The sequence below is a fragment of the Oncorhynchus mykiss genome, chromosome 15 (assembly GCF_057628025.1).
Source record: "Oncorhynchus mykiss isolate SJ-2025 chromosome 15, ASM5762802v1, whole genome shotgun sequence".
Lineage (NCBI taxonomy): Eukaryota > Metazoa > Chordata > Actinopteri > Salmoniformes > Salmonidae > Oncorhynchus > Oncorhynchus mykiss.
This window is the reverse complement of record NC_143036.1, coordinates 85593377-85613401: the sequence shown is the minus strand read 5'-3', so window position 1 is coordinate 85613401 and position 20025 is coordinate 85593377. Positions and strand designations below refer to the sequence as shown.

Below are 20025 nucleotides of genomic sequence, written 5' to 3'. Positions count from 1 at the left end.
TACAGCTTGGTTTGTCCTGACTGTGAAAGACCGATATGACCTGTACAGCTTGGTTTGTCCTGACTGTGAAAGACCGATATGACCTGTACAGCTTGGTTTGTCCTGACTATGAAAGACCGATATGACCTGTACAGCTTGGTTTGTCCTGACTGTGAAAGACCGATATGGGATTTTAGGTCATTCAGAGTGTATTAAATGGAAGCATGTTTATCAGTCAAAATGATCTGATGCACCTTATGAGAGAAAACATCTTTACACTCTTAAACACCTGTATCTGAAATTCATTTGACCAATGTCATTTATATGTCAAGTTACTATTTTGGCATATTACCATAACATAAAAGAGGATATATACATAAATATAATATTATTCTCTTTACCAGTAAACCAGAAGATTTACACAATAATGATTATATTCAACATTTGGTTATTATAAACATCTTATCATTCATAACTGAAATACTGTAGATCAGAATCTATACACAGACCATGGTTATTTTGGTCGGTTCTATTTCGTCTGTAGGTCAAGACCACACCTGATCCATTCTGTGTCCAGTGTTATCCTACACCCACCCCCACCTGTAACTAGGACAACTCTGGTCCAATGAGGTGTAGGTTGAAACTATTTTCTCCTTCTATTTTTCCCAGCATCCTGTGCAAGACATAACGGACACATTTGAATCAAAAACAATAGTTCATTTAAGTGTAAGTGTATAAATCCACAGGTATTGTGATCAGACATCCCCAGTTGGGATGCTAACTCTGTGTGCTGTAGTCCATGTTGAACCCTCCAGTCTGTCTGTCTAGTGTTGCTTCGCTTCTAAGGTGACTGCTCCAGAAGCTGCTGACGTCGTCTCAGGATCTCAGCGAACTGAGCGCGCTCCGTGGCGTCCTGGAAACAGAAACCGTGACAACGTAAAGGGGCGTGGTATGAGGGAGGTGGGCGAGGCCCGGAGGGTTCAGTGGCTGCTGCACTCGTCAAATGACTCCCACCCCTGAGTCACAGGCTGTGACCGACAGCTTCTCCTGACGCCTCCGCATGATCTCCTGCAGCTCTGACCCTGAACTCCTCTGGAGGGGGAGATAGAGAGGGGGAGGGAGGGAGGGAGGGAGGGGGAGGGGAGAGAGAGAGGGGAGGGGAGGGAGGGGGAGAGAGAGGGAGATGGATGGAGCGATGGGGATATAGAGAGAGAGGGGGAGGGGAGAGAGGGGGAGAGAGAGAGGGTGAAAGAGGGAGGGGGAGAGAGAAGGAGGAGGATATAGGGAGAGATAGAGAGGGGGATATAGGGAGAGATAGAGCGGGGGACGGAGGGAGGGAGGGGGAGAGAGAGGGGGATATAGGGAGAGATAGAGAGGGGGACGGAGTGAGGGAGGGGGAGAGAGAGGGGGATATAGGGAGAGATAGAGAGGGGGACGGAGGGAGGGAGGGAGGGAGAGAGAGGGGGATATAGGGAGAGATAGAGAGGGGGACGGAGGGAGGGGGATATAGGGAGAGAGGGGGAGAGAGAGAGGGGATATAGGGAGAGAAAAGGAGAGAGAGGGGGGATATAGAGAGAGAAAGGGGGATATAGAGGGGGATATAGAGAGAGAAAAGGAGAGAGAGGGGGATATAGAGAGAGAAAGGGAGAGAAAGGGGGGATATAGAGAGAGAAAGAGATATCAGAGAAAGGAGGTTAGAGTCAGTAGAGATGTCTCCCACAGGGGAACACTACGGAACTAAATAATGTCCGTATTCATCACAGCAGGGCTGAATCATAGAGTTGAAAACAGTAGTGAGGTCTCTCTAGAAACCATTCTAGTGTTTATAACTCTACAAATCCACTAGAGAACAGGGGAGAAGCCTCACCAGCAGGGCTGAATCATAGAGTTGAAAACAGTAGTGAGGTCTCTCTAGAAACCATTCTAGTGTTTATAACTCTACGAATCCACTAGATGAGCGTCAGGGGAGAAGCCTCACCAGCAGGGCTGAATCATAGAGTTGAAAACAGTAGTGGGGTCCCTCTAGAAGCCATTCTAGTGTTTATAACTCTACAAATCCACTAGATGAGCGTCAGGGGAGAAGCCTCACCAGCTGGGCTGAATCATAGAGTTGAAAACAGTAGTGAGGTCCCTCTAGAAACCATTCTAGTGTTTATAACTCTACAAATCCACTAGATGAGCGTCAGGGGAGAAGCCTCACCAGCTGGGCTGCTACAGGGAAACTGTTAGTGAATGTAGATGCCAGTCTGGTGGGAGAATCCTGTGGCCGGTCAGACAATAGGCTTTGCTAGCTCTGGCCTGAGAGAGCTGTTGTCCTGCAGACCTACCGACCTTTAGACTGAGAACCAGCCGGACAACATCGTACTCAGGACCAGCACTGGAGTAAACCTTGTGTTTTCAGAGATGATCCACAAATACCTACATTTCCTTTAGGCAGACTCCCTCAACCTGTTATAAACTGACCTGTAGTTCCATTAGTAGAATAACACTCAACCTGTTATAAACTGACCTGTAGTTACATTAGTAGTATAACACATTACACTCAACCTGTTCTAAACTGACCTGTAGTTCCATTAGTAGTATTACACTCAACCTGTTATAAACTGACCTGTAGTTCCATTAGTAGTATAACACTCAACCTGTTATAAACTGACCTGTAGTTCCCTTAGTAGTATAACACATTACACTGTAGTTCAGGAAGAAACAGACCTGACATCTAATTGATATTCCAGTTCAGGGTTAAAGTTCCCCTTGGCCTTGGGAACGGTTCAGTCTAGTAGTGATAAGGTCATGGAGAAGGATGTTAACTGTTAGAGGGTAACGGTTCAGTCTAGTAGTGATATGGTATGATATGATTCTCCATGGCAGTGCAGGCTGAGCTACATGGTGAGAGGTGAGGGATGGTAATGCTTACAGACAGGAGGAGACCGGGAGGAGGGTTCATAAAGCCATGGTGGTTATCTAGGAAGGAGGGTTCATATAGCCATGGTGGTTATCTAGGAAGGAGACCAGAAGGAGGGTTCTTAAAGCCATGGTGGTTATCTAGGAAGGAGACCAGGAGGTGGGTATAGCCATGGTGGTTATCTAGGAAGGAGACCAGGAGGTGGGTATAGCCATGGTGGTTATCTAGGAAGGAGACCAGGAGGAGGGTATAGCCATGGTGGTTATCTAGGAAGGAGACCGGGAGGAGGGTTCATAAAGCCATGGTGGTTATCTAGGAAGGAGACCAGGAGGAGGGTTCATATAGCCATGGTGGTTATCTAGGAAGGAGACCAGGAGGAGGGTTCATAAAGCCATGGTGGTTATCCAGGAAGGAGACCAGGAGGTGGGTTCATAAAGCCATGGTGGTTATCTAGGAAGGAGACCAGGAGGAGGGTTCATAAAGCCATGGTGGTTATCTAGGAAGGAGACCAGGAGGTGGGTATAGCCATGGTGGTTATCTAGGAAGGAGACCAGGAGGTGGGTATAGCCATGGTGGTTATCTAGGAAGGAGGGTTCATATAGCCATGGTGGTTATCTAGGAAGGAGACCGGGAGGAGGGTTCTTAAAGCCATGGTGGTTATCTAGGAAGGAGACCAGGAGGAGACCGGGAGGAGGGTTCATAAAGCCATGGTGGTTATCTAGGAAGGAGACCAGGAGGTGGGTATAGCCATGGTGGTTATCTAGGAAGGAGACCAGGAGGTGGGTTCATAAAGCCATGGTGGTTATCTAGGAAGGAGACCAGGAGGAGGGTTCATATAGCCATGGTGGTTATCTAGGAAGGAGACCAGGAGGAGGGTTCTTAAAGCCATGGTGGTTATCTAGGAAGGAGACCAGGAGGTGGGTATAGCCATGGTAGTTATCTAGGAAGGAGACCAGGAGGAGGGTTCATAAAGCCATGGTGGTTATCTAGGAAGGAGACCAGGAGGTGGGTTCATAAAGCCATGGTGGTTATCTAGGAAGGAGACCAGGAGGAGGGTTCTTAAAGCCATGGTGGTTATCTAGGAAGGAGACCAGGAGGTGGGTTCATAAAGCCATGGTGGTTATCTAGGAAGGAGACCAGGAGGTGGGTTCATAAAGCCATGGTGGTTATCTAGGAAGGAGACCAGGAGGAGGGTTCTTAAAGCCATGGTGGTCATCTAGGAAGGAGACCAGGAGGAGGGTTCATAAAGCCATGGTGGTTATCTAGGAAGGAGACCAGGAGGAGGGTTCTTAAAGCCATGGTGGTTATCTAGGAAGGAGACCAGGAGGAGGGTTCTTAATGCCATGGTGGTTATCTAGGAAGGAGACCAGGAGGTGGGTATAGCCATGGTAGTTATCTAGGAAGGAGACCAGGAGGAGGGTTCATAAAGCCATGGTGGTTATCTAGGAAGGAGACCAGGAGGAGGGTTCTTAAAGCCATGGTGGTTATCTAGGAAGGAGACCGGGAGGTGGGTATAGCCATGGTGGTTATCTAGGAAGGAGACCAGGAGGAGGGTTCATAAAGCCATGGTGGTTATCTAGGAAGGAGACCAGGAGGAGGGTTCATATAGCCATGGTGGTTATCTAGGAAGGAGACCAGGAGGAGGGTTCATAAAGCCATGGTGGTTATCTAGGAAGGAGACCAGGAGGAGGGTTCATAAAGCCATGGTGGTTATCTAGGAAGGAGACCAGGAGGTGGGTTCATAAAGCCATGGTGGTTATCTAGGAAGGAGACCAGGAGGAGGGTTCATAAAGCCATGGTGGTTATCTAGGAAGGAGACCAGGAGGTGGGTATAGCCATGGTGGTTATCTAGGAAGGAGACCAGGAGGAGGGTTCTTAAAGCCATGGTGGTTATCTAGGAAGGAGACCAGGAGGAGGGTTCATAAAGCCATGGTGGTTATCTAGGAAGGAGACCAGGAGGAGGGTTCATAAAGCCATGGTGGTTATCTAGGAAGGAGACCGGGAGGAGGGTTCTTAAAGCCATGGTGGTTATCTAGGAAGGAGACCAGGAGGAGGGTTCATAAAGCCATGGTAGTTATCTAGGAAGGAGACCAGGAGGAGGGTTCATATAGCCATGGTGGTTATCTAGGAAGGAGACCAGGAGGAGGGTTCTTAAAGCCATGGTGGTCATCTAGGAAGGAGACCAGGAGGAGGGTATAGCCATGGTGGTTATCTAGGAAGGAGACCAGGAGGAGGGTTCTTAAAGCCATGGTGGTTATCTAGGAAGGAGACCAGGAGGTGGGTATAGCCATGGTGGTTATCTAGGAAGGAGACCAGGAGGAGGGTTCTTAAAGCCATGGTGGTTATCTAGGAATGAGACCAGGAGGAGGGTTCATATAGCCATGGTGGTTATCTAGGAAGGAGACCAGGAGGTGGGTATAGCCATGGTGGTTATCTAGGAAGGAGACCAGGAGGTGGGTATAGCCATGGTGGTTATCTAGGAAGGAGACCGGGAGGAGGGTTCTTAAAGCCATGGTGGTTATCTAGGAATGAGACCAGGAGGAGGGTTCATATAGCCATGGTGGTTATCTAGGAAGGAGACCTGGAGGAGGGTTCCTAAAGCCATGGTGGTTATCTAGGAAGGAGACCAGGAGGAGGGTTCTTAAAGCCATGGTGGTTATCTAGGAGGGGGAATCTCAGTTTTTAGTTTCCATCTGCTGGCCAGCTTCACAACATTTAGAAAAACAGCCTGTTATCATACTTATTTAAGTATGAGAAAATATTGATCCAAACTTAAGACTGTTTTTCAATGTGAGCAGTTGATACAAGACCTACTGTATGTTATATTGACCTGCACACTGGATTGTCTAAGTGGTGGATTGGATTTAGAACACAGACCGGTGAGGTGTGTTAGCCTAGTGAGACAGGTGTGGAGAAGTCCACAGACCAATGAGGTGTGTTAGCCTAGTGAGACAGGTGTGGAGAAGTCCACAGACCAATGAGGTGTGTTAGCCTAGTGAGACAGGTGTGGAGAAGTCCACAGACCAATGAGGTGTGTTAGCCTAGTGAGACAGGTGTGGAGAAGTCCACAGACCAATGAGGTGTGTTAGCCTAGTGAGACAGGTGTGCAGAAGTCCACAGACCAATGAGGTGTGTTAGCCTAGTGAGACAGGTGTGGAGAAGTCCACAGACCAATGAGGTGTGTTAGCCTAGTGAGACAGGTGTGGAGAAGTCCACAGACCAATGAGGTGTGTTAGCCTAGTGAGACAGGTGTGCAGAAGTCCTGAACAGAAGAGAGCCGTGCCTACATGAACGCTGGCCAACAGAGTAGAGCCTAGAACAACCGATCTAGTGGAACAATACCTTAGTGAGAGTTTAGAGTCTGAAGACTGCAGTGGTCAGAAGAAGACCTGCAGGAGGACAGAGACCAGACAGAAACCACACCTTGCCAAAGCTTTAAAGAGCATGAAAACGGCAAGTACCCCTGAAAACAGCTGTATGTACCTGCAAACACATGTATGTACCTGCAAATACCTGTATGTACCTGCAAAGACCTGTATGTACCTGTAAACACCTGTATATACCTGCAAAGACCTGTATGTACCTGTAAAGACCTGTATGTAACTGCAAAGACCTGTATATACCTGCAAAGACCTGTATGTACCTGTAAACACCTGTATATACCTGCAAAGACCTGTATGTACCTGTAAGTAACTGCAAAGACCTGTATATACCTGCAAAGACCTGTATGTACCTGTAAAGACCTGTATGTAACTGCAAAGACCTGTATATACCTGCAAAGACCTGTATGTAACTGCAAATAGCTGTATGTACCTGTAAACACCTGTATATACCTGTAAACGCCTGTATGTAACTGTAAACACCTGTATGTACCTGCAAACACCTGTATGTAACTGCAAATAGCTGTATGTACCTGTAAACACCTGTATGTACCTGCAAACACCTGTATATACCTGTAAACGCCTGTATGTAACTGCAAATAGCTGTATGTACCTGTAAACACCTGTATGTACCTGCAAACACCTGTATATACCTGTAAACGCCTGTATGTACCTGTAAACACCTGTATGTACCTGCAAACACCTGTATGTACATGCAAACACCTGTATATACCTGTAAACACCTGTATGTACCTGTAAACACCTGTATATACCTGTAAACACCTGTATGTACCTGTAAAGACCTGTATGTACCTGTAAACACCTGTATGTACATGTAAACACCTGTATGTACAGGCAAACACCTGTATGTACCTGCAAACACCTGTATGTACCTGCAAACACCTGTATGTACCTGCAAACACCTGTATGTACCTGCAAACACCTGTATGTACCTGCAAATACCTGTATGTACCTGTATGTACCTGCAAATACATGTATGTACCTGCAAATACCTGTAAACACCTGTAAAGACCTGTATATACCTGCAAACTCCTGTAAACACCTGTATGTATCTGCAAATACCTGTATGTACCTGTAAACACCTGTATGTACCTGAAAACACTTGTATGTACCTGTAAACACCTGTATGTACCTGCGAACACTTGTATGTACCTGTAAACACCTGTATGTACCTGCAAACACCTGTATGTACCTGTAAACAGTGCATTCGGAAAGTATTCAGACCCCTTGACCCTTGACCGAGCTTACCTCAATTACGAGATGCCTAAAGGTTGCTGAATCTTTTAACCATACCACGTGGTTAAATTCTTCGACTATCCATACCGACTGAATAAGAACAAGTCTTTGATATTAATTACTAGTCTGCAGCTAGGAATTCGGTATCATTGAACGCGAAGAACGACAACCGCCGAAACATCCATTCTATAATGAATGTCACTTTGAACTATCCCCTCCAACCAAGACAGAGAGAGAGAGGGAGAGAGATGGACAATTCTACAAATGAAAGACTTTTCACCAGCGATCAATACGACACACTGAGCGTAAATATATATATCGATTGCAATTGTTCCTGAATGAGTGAGCGTTCATGTGTAAAGGATTAGCATTTCAATTGTTATAATTATCACTCTGTAGTGACTTCTTAGTCGACCCCCACTTCTCCTTTGTCTAACAAGCCGCCATGCCGGTTCAGCCCACTAGGGGCACATCCTCCTATCATTACATTTACCTTGTTTGTTTATGCATTTCTGTGAATTACTTAGTTAGTAATAAATAAATGATTTAAGACAATTGATGTATGGATGACTCATAGTGAAGACTGGGTTCGTGCAGATAACCAGCAATTTACGACGTTTGGAATGAGACTAACGTGTGTATGGATGACTCATAGTGAACACTGGGTTCGTGCAGATAACCAACAATTTACAACGTTTGGAATGAGACTAACGGGAGGTACAGTAAATAATTCATTAATTCGAAGACTGATCAGGAAAAATATCTGAAAAGTTATTTTAGGAAATGATAACTTTGTAATCTGAATATTTTTCCTTGGTGCCCCGACTTCCTAGTTAATTAGTTACGTGATTAATCAGTTGATCGCATAGTAACTAATTACAGAGAATATTTGATAAAAAAACTATCAGTCTTCAGTTAATGATAGTAGATACGACAACAGCATGATGCTGCCACCAAAATGATTCACTGTAGGGATGGTGCCAGATTTCCTCCAGACATGACGCTTGGCATTCAGGCCAAAGAGTTCAATCTTGGTTTCGTGGACTCCAATCAAATTGTAGAAACCTCAAGGATTGTGACGGTTTTCTTGATGAGAAGGAGAGTCGGACCAAAATGCGGCGTGTCTATTGCAATCCATGTTTAATGAAGTAACACACTAAACACAAACACTACCAAAACAATAAACTTAACGAAAACCGAAACAGCCTATACTTGTGTAACCTAACACAGACCAATGACATCAGGACACTAAGGACAATCACCCACGACCAACTCAAAGAATATGGCTGCCTAAATATGGTTTCCAATCAGAGACAACGATAAACACCTGCCTCTGATTGAGAACCACTTCAGACAGCCATAGACTTAGCTAGAACACCCCACTAGCTACAATCCCCATACATACACACCACCTACAAAAACCCATGCCACACCCTGGCCTGACCAAATAAATAAAGATAAACACAAAATACTTCGACCAGGGTGTGACAGAACCCCCCCCCCTAAGGTGCGGACTCCCGAACGCACCTCAAAACAATAGGGAGGGTCCGGGTGGGCGTCTGTCCATGGTGGCGGCTCCGGCGCGGGATGTGGACCCCACTCAATCAATGTCTTAGTCCCCTCTCCTCGCGTCCCTGGATAGTCCACCCTCGCCGCCGACCATGGCCTAGTAGTCCTCACCCAGAACCCCACTGGACTGAGGAGCAGCTCGGGACTGAGGGGCAGCTCGGGACTGAGGCAGCTCGGGACTGAGGGGAAGCTCAGGCAGGTTGATGAATCTACCAGATCCTGGTCGACTGGCAGATCTGGAAGAGTCTGGTCGACCGGCAGATCTGGGAGAGTCTGGTCGACCGGCAGATCTGGGAGAGTCTGGTCGACCGGCAGATCTGGGAGAGTCTGGTCGACCGGCAGATCTGGGAGAGTCTGGTCGACCGGCAGATCTGGGAGAGTCTGGTCGACCGGCAGATCTGGGAGAGTCTGGTCGACCGGCAGATCTGGGAGAGTCTGGTCGACCGGCAGATCTGGGAGAGTCTGGTCGACCGGCAGATCTGGGAGAGTCTGGTCGACTGGCAGCTCTGGCTGCTCCATGCTGACTGGCTGCTCCATGATGACTGGCAGCTCTGGCTGCTCTATGCTGACTGGCAGCTCTGGCTGCTCCATGCTGACTGGCTGCTCCATGCTGACTGGCGGCCCTGGCTGCTCCATGCTGACTGGCGGCCCTGGCTGCTCCATACTGACTGGCGGCCCTGGCTGCTCCATGCTAACTGGCAGCTCTGGCGGCTCCTTGCAGACTGGCAGCTCTGGCGGCTCCTTGCAGACTGGCAGCTTTAGCGGCATCCTGCAGACAGGCAGGTCTGGCGGCTCCTTGCAGACTGGCAGCTCCATGCAGACTGACAACTCCTTGCAGGCTGGCAGCTCCTTGCAGACTGGCAGCTCCTTGCAGACTGGCAGCTCCTTGCAGACTGGCAGCTCTGGCTGCTTCATGTAGACTGACAGCTCTGGCTGCTCCATGCAGACTGACAGCTCAGGCTGCTCCATGCAGACTGACAGCTCCTTGCAGGCTGGCAGCTCCTTGCAGACTGGCAGCTCCTTGCAGACTGGCAGCTCCTTGCAGACTGGCAGCTCCTTGCAGACTGGCAGCTCTGGCTGCTTCATGTAGACTGACAGCTCAGGCTGCTCCATGCAGACTGACAGCTCAGGCTGCTCCATGCAGACTGACAGCTCCTTGCAGGCTGGCAGCTCCTTGCAGACTGGCAGCTCAGGCTGCTCCATGCAGACTGGCAGTTCTGGCTGCGCTGAACAGGCGGGAGACTCCGGCAGCGCTGTAGAGAAGGAAGGCTCTAACAGCGCTAAACAGGCGGGAGACTCCGACAGCGCTGGAGAGGAGGAGGGCTCCGACAGCGCTGGACAGGCGAGGCGCACTGTAGGCCTGATGCGTGGTGCTGGCACAGGACGTGCAAGGCTAGGGATGGGCACAGGAGGCCTGATGTGTGAGACTGGAACCAACTTCACCAGCCGACTAAAACGGACCTCAGGACGAGTATGGAGCGCTAACCCCGGTGCCATCAAATCCCTGACACGTTCCGTCAGGCGAATTCTATGCAAAATGCACCAACACAGCAACTCCCTCATTTCTCTCTCCTCCAATTTCCCCATTAACTCCTTCACAGTCTCTGTTTCGCTCACCTCCAACACCGGCTCTGGTTCTGGTCTCCTCCTTGGCTCCTCACGATAAACAGGAAGAGTTGGCTCAGGTCTGGCTCCTGACTCTGCCACACTCTCCCTGAGCCCCCCCCCAAGAAATTTTTGGGGGTGACTATGGGGCCTCCGTCCGCGCCGCCTTGCTTGCTTCGCAAACTCCATTCTCCTATATCCTTCCGCGCACTGCTCCATCGAATCCCAGGCGGGCTCCGGCACTCTCCCTGGGTCGGCCGCCCACCTGTCGATCTCCTCCCAAGTCGTATACTCCATACTGTACTCCTCTTTGGGCTGCGCCTGTTGTTTCTTCTCTCGCTGCACCTTTGGGCGGCTACACTCCCCTGGTTTAGCCCAGGGTCCTCTCCCGTCGAGGATTTCCTCCCATGTCCAGAAATCCTTATTGCGCATCTCCTCGCGCTGCTCCTGCCTGTTGACACGCTGCTTGGACCCTTTGTGGTGGGTGATTCTGTGACGGTTTTCTTGATGAGAAGGAGAGTCGGACCAAAATGCGGCGTGTCTATTGCAATCCATGTTTAATGAAGTAACACACTAAACACAAACACTACCAAAACAATAAACTTAACGAAAACCGAAACAGCCTATACTTGTGTAACCTAACACAGACCAATGACATCAGGACACTAAGGACAATCACACACGACCAACTCAAAGAATATGGCTGCCTAAATATGGTTCCCAATCAGAGACAACGATAAACACCTGCCTCTGATTGAGAACCACTTCAGACAGCCATAGACTTAGCTAGAACACCCCACTAGCTACAATCCCCATACATACACACCACCTACAAAAACCCATGCCACACCCTGGCCTGACCAAATAAATAAAGATAAACACAAAATACTTCGACCAGGGTGTGACAAGGATCATCAATGGAAACAGGATGAATCTGAGCTCAACTTCGAGTCTCATAGCAAAGGGTCTGAATGCTTATGTAAATAAGGTAAGCATTTTTAATACATTTGCTAAAATAAAAAAAATGTACACTTTTTTATCACTTTGTCATTAAGGGTTATTGTGTGTGGATTGACGAGGAAAAACATGAATTTAATCCATTTTAGAATAAGGCTGTAACGCATCAAAATGCAGAAAAAGCACTGGTGTTTATAGGTACACAGGTGTTTGCAGGTACTGTGGTTACATCAAACACACTCAGAAGAAGAGATTCAAGGTTTTGTGATTACATCAAACACACTCAGAAGAAGAGATTCCCTAAAGCAGACACCCAGCCAGTAGAATCCTCTGAACTACACTAGCCACAATGCAACACTGGGTTCAAACATTTAGCCCAACAGTCTCGACTTTGGATAGCTAAACACGTTAGCGATTGGCTGCCTTCCATTCAGGTTTAATCCTGCACTCTGCCTTGAGGCAGCTATGATTGGCTGCCTTCCATTCAGGTTTAACCCTGCACTCTGCCTTGAGGCAGCTATGATTGGCTGCCTGACGTTCAGGTTTAACCCTGCACTCTGCCTTGAGGCATCTATGATTGGCTGCCTTCCATTCAGGTTTAACCCTGCACTCTGCCTTGAGGCAGCTATGATTGGCTGCCTTCCATTCAGGTTTAACCCTGCACTCTGCCTTGAGGCAGCTATGATTGGCTGCCTTCCATTCAGGTTTAACCCTGCACTCTGCCTTGAGGCAGCTATGATTGGCTGCCTGACGTTCAGGTTTAACCCTGCACTCTGCCTTGAGGCAGCTATGATTGGCTGCCTTCCATTCAGGTTTAACCCTGCACTCTGCCTTGAGGCAGCTATGATTGGCTGCCTGCCGTTCAGATTTAACTCTGCACTCTGCCTTGAGCCAGCTAGCTACTGTATCTTTATCCCTGGTCTAACAGTGTTAATCAGCTAGCTTGCAGGGTTAGCCGGCTCAGTGTTGTCAGGTTTAGTAAGAGGAGAAGCACTACCCACCTCCAGAGCAGCCTTCTGGACGGTCACCTGACTGAAGACCCTGGCCCCGTCGTCTGGACACACCGTCTTCAGCTCCTCCTTATTGAGAGAGAACAGCTGGGCTCCGGTTAATACTCCCAGACTGGTAATGGTACTGTAGAGACGGGTAGTAGCACAGGAGTACGGCAGTCATCATCACCATAGAAATAGACATAAGCCACACCAGAGTTGAGCTCATTCATTTAAATAGTGAAAAGCACAGGACCCAGAATAGAACCTTGGGGGACACCAGAAGTCAACTCCACATAGTCAGATAGAACTAATATTTCTATATGTCCAGTGTGACAACGAGTTGAATCCCTTCAGCTGTAGCCAGGCCTTGAACTCGTCAGGAGAGGAGGTATCAGTACTATACCATACTATAGGATGTATTCTCATATAGATATATAGATGATATTACATACATATACACTTCAAAAGTTTGGGGTCACTTAGAAATGTCCTTGTTTTTGAAAGAAAGTTGAATTTTGGTCCATTAAAATAACATCAAATTGACCAGAAATACAGTAAAAACATTGTTAATGTTGTAAATGACTATTGAAACTGGAAACGGCTGATAGTTTTATGGAATATCTACATAGGTGTACAGAGGCCCATTATCAGCAACCATCACTCCTGTGTTTCAATGGAACGTTGTGTTAGCTAATCCACGTTTATCATTTTAAAAGGCTAATTGATCATTAGAAAACCCTTTTGCAATTACGTTAGCACAGCTGAAAACTATTGTCCTGATTAAAGAAGCAATAAAACTGGCCTTCTTTAGACTAGTTAAGTATCTGGAGCATCAGCATTTGTGGGTTAGATTACAGGCTCAAAATGGTCGGAAATAAAGAGCTTTCTTCTGAAACTCATCAGTCTATTCTTGTTCTGAGAAATTAAGGCTATTCCATGCGAGAAACTGAAGATCTCGTACAACAATGTGTACTACTCCCTTCACAGAACAGCGCAAACTGGCCCTAACCAGAATAGAAAGAGGAGTGGGAGGTCCCAGTGCACAACTGAGCAAGAGGACAAGTACATTAGAGTGTCTAGTTTGAGAAACAGACGCCTCACAAGTCCTCAACTGGCAACTTCATTAAATAGTACCCGCAAAACACCAGTCTCAATGTCAACAGTGAAGAGGCGACTCTGGGATGCTGGCCTTCTAGTCAGAGTTGCAAAGAAAAAGCCACATCTCAGACTGGCCAATAAAAATTAAATATTAAGATGGGCAAAAGAACACAGACACTGGACAGAGATTGGAAAAAAGTGTTATGGACAGACGAATCTAAGTTTGAGGTGTTCGGGTCACAAAGAAGAATATTCGTGAGATGCTGAAAAAATGAAAAGATGCTGGAGGAGTGAACCATCTGTCAAGCATGGTGGAGGCAATGTGATGGTCTGGGTGTGCTTTGGTGGTGGTAAAGTGGGAGATTTGTACAGGGTCAAAGGGATCTTAAAGAAGGAAGGCCATCACTCCATTTTGCATCGCCATGCCATATCCTGTGGACGGTGCTTAATTGGAGCCAATTTCCTCCTACAACAGGACAATGATCCAAAACACAGCTCCAAACCATGCAAGAACTATTTAGGGAAGAATCAATCAGCTGTTATTCTGTCTATAATGGAGTGGCCAGCACAGTCACCAGATCTCAACCTTATTCAGCTGTTGTGGGAGCAGCTTGACCGTATGGTATGTAAGAAGTGCCCATCAAGCCAATCCAACTTGTGGGAGGAGCTTCAGGAAGCATGGGGTGAAATCTCTTCAGATCACCTCAACAAATTGACAACTAGAACGCCAAAGGTCTGCAAGGCTATAAATGCTGCAAATGGAGGATTCTTTGACGAAAGCAAAGTTTTGAAGGACACAATTACCTTGTCAACATCTTGACTATATTTCCGGTTCATTTTGCAACTAATTTCATGTATGTTTGCATGGAAAACATGGACATTTCTAAGTGACCCCAAACTGTTGAACGGTAGAGTATGTTAAATGACGTACACAGAGCTGAACCCCTTCAGCTGCAGCCAGGCCTTGACCTCGTCAGGGGAGGAGTCGTACGTGATGTTGACGGACGGGAGGGAGGTGCTGCGAGCAGGAACAGCAAACTTCTTGTTGGCGCTTCGACCCAACGTGAGGCGGTGCATCAACTCGTCCTGAACCTCCTCCATGTTGGACTTCCTCCCTACAGGACACAACATTAACCATACCACCTAAACCCCAACCCTGACCCTCCTCCCTACAGGACACAACATTAACCATACCACCTAAACCCCAACCCTGACCCCTGACCCTCCTCCCTACAGGACACAACATTAACCATACCACCTAAACCCCAACCCTGACCCCTGACCCTCCTCCCTACAGGACACAACATTAACCATACCACCTAAACCCCAACCCTGACCCCTGACCCTCCTCCCTACAGGACACAACATTAACCATACCACCTAAACCCTAACCCTGACCCCTGAACCTCCTCCCTACAGGACACAACATTAACCATACCACCTAAACCCCAACCCTGACCCCTGACCCTCCTCCCTACAGGACACAACATTAACCATACCACCTAAACCCCAACCCTGACCCCTGACCCTCCTCCCTACAGGACACAACATTAACCATACCACCTAAACCCTAACCCTGACCCCTGACCCTCCTCCCTACAGGACACAACATTAACCATACCACCTAAACCCTAACCCCTGACCCTCCTCCCTACAGGACACAACATTAACCATACCACCTAAACCCCAACCCTGACCCCTGACCCTCCTCCCTACAGGACACAACATTAACCATACCACCTAAACCCCAACCCTGACCCCTGACCCTCCTCCCTACAGGACACAACATTAACCATACCACCTAAACCCCAACCCTGACCCCTGACCCTCCTCCCTACAGGACACAACATTAACCATACCACCTAAACCCTAACCCTGACCCCTGAACCTCCTCCCTACAGGACACAACATTAACCATACCACCTAAACCCCAACCCTGACCCCTGACCCTCCTCCCTACAGGACACAACATTAACCATACCACCTAAACCCCAACCCTGACCCCTGACCCTCCTCCCTACAGGACACAACATTAACCATACCACCTAAACCCTAACCCTGACCCCTGACCCTCCTCCCTACAGGACACAACATTAACCATACCACCTAAACCCTAACCCCTGACCCTCCTCCCTACAGGACACAACATTAACCATACCACCTAAACCCCAACCCTGACCCCTGACCCTCCTCCCTACAGGACACAACATTAACCATACCACCTAAACCCCAACCCTGACCCCTGACCCTCCTCCCTACAGGACACAACATTAACCATACCACCTAAACCCTGACCCCTGACCCTCCTCCCTACAGGACACAACATTAACCATACCACCTAAACCCTAACCCTGACCCTCCTCCCTACAGGACACAACATTAACCATACCACCTAAACCCCAACCCTGACCCCTGACCCTCCTCCCTACAGGACACAACATTAACCATACCACCTAAACCCTAACCCTGACCCCTGACCCTCCTCCCTACAGGACACAACATTAACCATACCACCTAAACCCTAACCCTGAACCCTGACCTTCCTCCCTACAGGACACAACATTAACCATACCACCTAAACCCCAACCCTGACCCTCCTCCCTACAGGACACAACATTAACCATACCACCTAAACCCTAACCCTGACCCCTGACCCTCCTCCCTACAGGACACAACATTAACCATACCACCTAAATCCCAACCCTGAACCCTGACCCTCCTCCCTGCAAGACACAACATTAACCATACCACCTAAACCCTAACCCTGACCCCTGACCCTCCTCCCTACAGGACACAACATTAACCATACCACCTAAATCCCAACCCTGACCCCTGACCCTCCTCCCTGCAAGACACAACATTAACCATACCACCTAAACCCCAACCCTGACCCCTGACCCTCCTCCCTACAGGACACAAGATTAACCATACCACCTAAACCCCAACCCCGACCCTCCTCCCTACAAGACACAACATTAACCATACCACCTAAACCCCAACCCTGAACCCTGACCCTCCTCCCTACAGGACACAACATTAACCATACCACCTAAACCCCAACCCTGACCCCTGACCCTCCTCCCTACAGGACACAACATTAACCATACCACCTAAACCCCAACCCTGACCCTCCTCCCTACAAGACACAACATTAACCATACCACCTAAACCCCAACCCTGAACCCTGACCCTCCTCCCTACAGGACACAACATTAACCATACCACCTAAACCCCAACCCTGACCCCTGACCCTCCTCCCTACAGGACACAACATTAACCATACCACCTAAACCCCAACCCTGACCCTCCTCCCTACAGGACACAACATTAACCATACCACCTAAACCCTAACCCTGACCCTCCTCCCTACAGGACACAACATTAACCATACCACCTAAACCCCAACCCTTTATTTATTTATTTATTTTACCTTTATTTAACCAGGTAGGCAAGTTGAGAACAAGTTCTCATTTACAATTGCGACCTGGCCAAGATAAAGCAAAGCAGTTCGACAGATACAACAACACAGAGTTACACATGGAGTAAAACAAACATACAGTCAATAATAAAGTATAAACAAGTCTATATACAATGTGAGCAAATGAGGTGAGAAGGGAGGTAAAGGCAAAAAAAGGCCTTGGTGGCAAGGTAAATACAATATAGCAAGTAAAACACTGGAATGGTAGTTTTGCAATGGAAGAATGTGCAAAGTAGAAATAAAAATAATGGGGTGCAAAGGAGCAAAATAAATAAATAAATTAAATACAGATGGGAAAGAGGTAGTTGATAGGGCTAAATTATATGTGGGCTATGTACAGGTGCAGTAATCTGTGAGCTGCTCTGACAGTTGGTGCTTAAAGCTAGTGAGGGAGATAAGTGTTTCCAGTTTCAGAGATTTTTGTAGTTCGTTCCAGTCATTGGCAGCAGAGAACTGGAAAGAGAGGCGGCCAAAGAAAGAATTGGTTTTGGGGGTGACTAGAGAGATATACCTGCTGGAGCGTGTGCTACAGGTGGGAGATGCTATGGTGACCAGCGAGCTGAGATAAGGGGGGACTTTACCTAGCAGGGTCTTGTAGATGACATGGAGCCAGTGGGTTTGGCGACGAGTATGAAGCGAGGGCCAGCCAACGAGAGCGTACAGGTCGCAATGGTGGGTAGTGTATGGGGCTTTGGTGACAAAACGGATTGCACTGTGATAGACTGCATCCAGTTTGTTGAGTAGGGTATTGGAGGCTATTTTGTAAATTACATCGCCAAAGTCGAGGATTGGTAGGATGGTCAGTTTTACAAGGGTATGTTTGGCAGCATGAGTGAAGGATGCTTTGTTGCGAAATAGGAAGCCAATTCTAGATTTAACTTTGGATTGGAGATGTTTGATATGGGTCTGGAAGGAGAGTTTACAGTCTAACCAGACACCTAAGTATTTGTAGTTGTCCACGTATTCTAAGTCAGAGCCGTCCAGAGTAGTGATGTTGGACAGGCGGGTAGGTGCAGGTAGTGATCGGTTGAAGAGCATGCATTTAGTTTTACTTGTATTTAAGAGCAGTTGGAGGCCACGGAAGGAGAGTTGTATGGCATTGAAGCTTGCCTGGAGGGTTGTTAACACAGTGTCCAAAGAAGGGCCGGAAGTATACAGAATGGTGTCGTCTGCGTAGAGGTGGATCAGAGACTCACCAGCAGCAAGAGCGACCTCATTGATGTATACAGAGAAGAGAGTCGGTCCAAGAATTGAACCCTGTGGCACCCCCATAGAGACTGCCAGAGGTCCGGACAACAGACCCTCAGATTTGACACACTGAACTCTATCAGAGAAGTAGTTGGTGAACCAGGCGAGGCAATCATTTGAGAAACCAAGGCTGTTGAGTCTGCCGATGAGGATGTGGTGATTGACAGAGTCGAAAGCCTTGGCCAGATCAATGAATACGGCTGCACAGTAATGTTTCTTATCGATGGCGGTTAAGATATCGTTTAGGACCTTGAGCGTGGCTGAGGTGCACCCATGACCAGCTCTGAAACCAGATTGCATAGCAGAGAAGGTATGGTGAGATTCAAAATGGTCGGTAATCTGTTTGTTGACTTGGCTTTCGAAGACCTTAGAAAGGCATGGTAGGATAGATATAGGTCTGTAGCAGTTTGGGTCAAGAGTGTCCCCCCCTTTGAAGAGGGGGATGACCGCAGCTGCTTTCCAATCTTTGGGAATCTCAGACGACACGAAAGAGAGGTTGAACAGGCTAGTAATAGGGGTGGCAACAATTTCGGCAGATAATTTTAGAAAGAAAGGGTCCAGATTGTCTAGCCCGGCTGATTTGTAGGGGTCCAGATTTTGCAGCTCTTTCAGAACATCAGCTGAATGGATTTGGGAGAAGGAGAAATGGGGAAGGCTTGGGCGAGTTGCTGTTGGGGGTGCAGTGCTGTTGACAGGGGTAGGAGTAGCCAGGTGGAAAGCATGGCCAGCAGTAGAAAAATGCTTATTGAAATTTTCAATTATGGTGGATTTATCAGTGGTGACAGTGTTTCCTATCTTCAGTGCAGTGGGCAGCTGGGAGGAGGTGTTCTTATTCTCCATGGACTTTACAGTGTCCCAGAACTTTTTTGAGTTAGTGTTGCAAGAAGCAAATTTCTGCTTGAAAAAGCTAGCCTTGGCTTTTCTAACTGCCTGTGTATAATGGTTTCTAGCTTCCCTGAACAGCTTGTAACGGTCTTCTAGGTGTGAAGGAGAGTCGGACCAAAATGCGGCGTGTAGATTGCGATCCATGTTTATTGTGACTATAGCAACATGAATCCAAATACAAACAGTGCAAAATAATAAACGTAATGAAAACCGAAACAGCCTAAACTGGTGCAAACTAACACTAAGGACAATCACCCACCAACACACAGTGAAACCCAGGCTACCTAAATATGGTTCCCAATCAGAGACAATGACTAACACCTGCCTCTGATTGAGAACCATATCAGGCCGGACATAGAAATAGACAAACAAGACATCCAACATAGAATGCCCACCCAGTTCACGTCCTGACCAACACTAAAACAAGGAAAACACACACGAACGATGGTCAGAACGTGACAGTACCCCCCCTCCAAGGTGCGGACTCCGGACGCACAACTTAAACCTATGGGGGAGGGTGTGGGTGGGCATCTGTCCGCGGTGGCGGCTCTGGCGCTGGACGTGGACCCCACTCCATAACAGTTTTAGTCCACCTCCTTAGCGTCCCTAGATAGGTGACCCTTCTTAATGACAGCTCGGGACAGAGGGTCAGCTCGAGACAGAGGGGCAGCTCGG

The 20025-nt window shown here is 47.8% G+C and overlaps 1 protein-coding gene across 14 annotated transcripts in view; it reads right to left on the bottom strand.

Annotated features, from left to right (window-relative positions):
• Positions 1 to 275: 275 nt before the first annotated feature.
• The window catches only part of eps8a (EGFR pathway substrate 8, signaling adaptor a), a 185201-nt gene continuing 165451 nt past the window's right edge, over positions 276 to 20025 (bottom strand). For 6 of the 14 annotated variants that reach the window (XM_090201449.1, XM_090201451.1, XM_090201453.1 and 3 more), the window contains 3 exons: positions 14671 to 14854; positions 12651 to 12783; positions 276 to 1071 (listed from right to left, as the gene is read on the bottom strand). In XM_090201449.1, coding sequence (XP_090057575.1) covers positions 979 to 1071; positions 12651 to 12783; positions 14671 to 14854 — 410 coding nt within the window. In that variant the 3' untranslated portion in view covers positions 276 to 978. Of the gene's footprint in view, positions 1072 to 6223; positions 6271 to 12650; positions 12784 to 14670; positions 14855 to 20025 lie in introns of all 14 variants that reach the window. The other 8 variants (XM_090201456.1, XM_090201461.1, XM_090201462.1 and 5 more) reach the window with 2 other exon arrangements.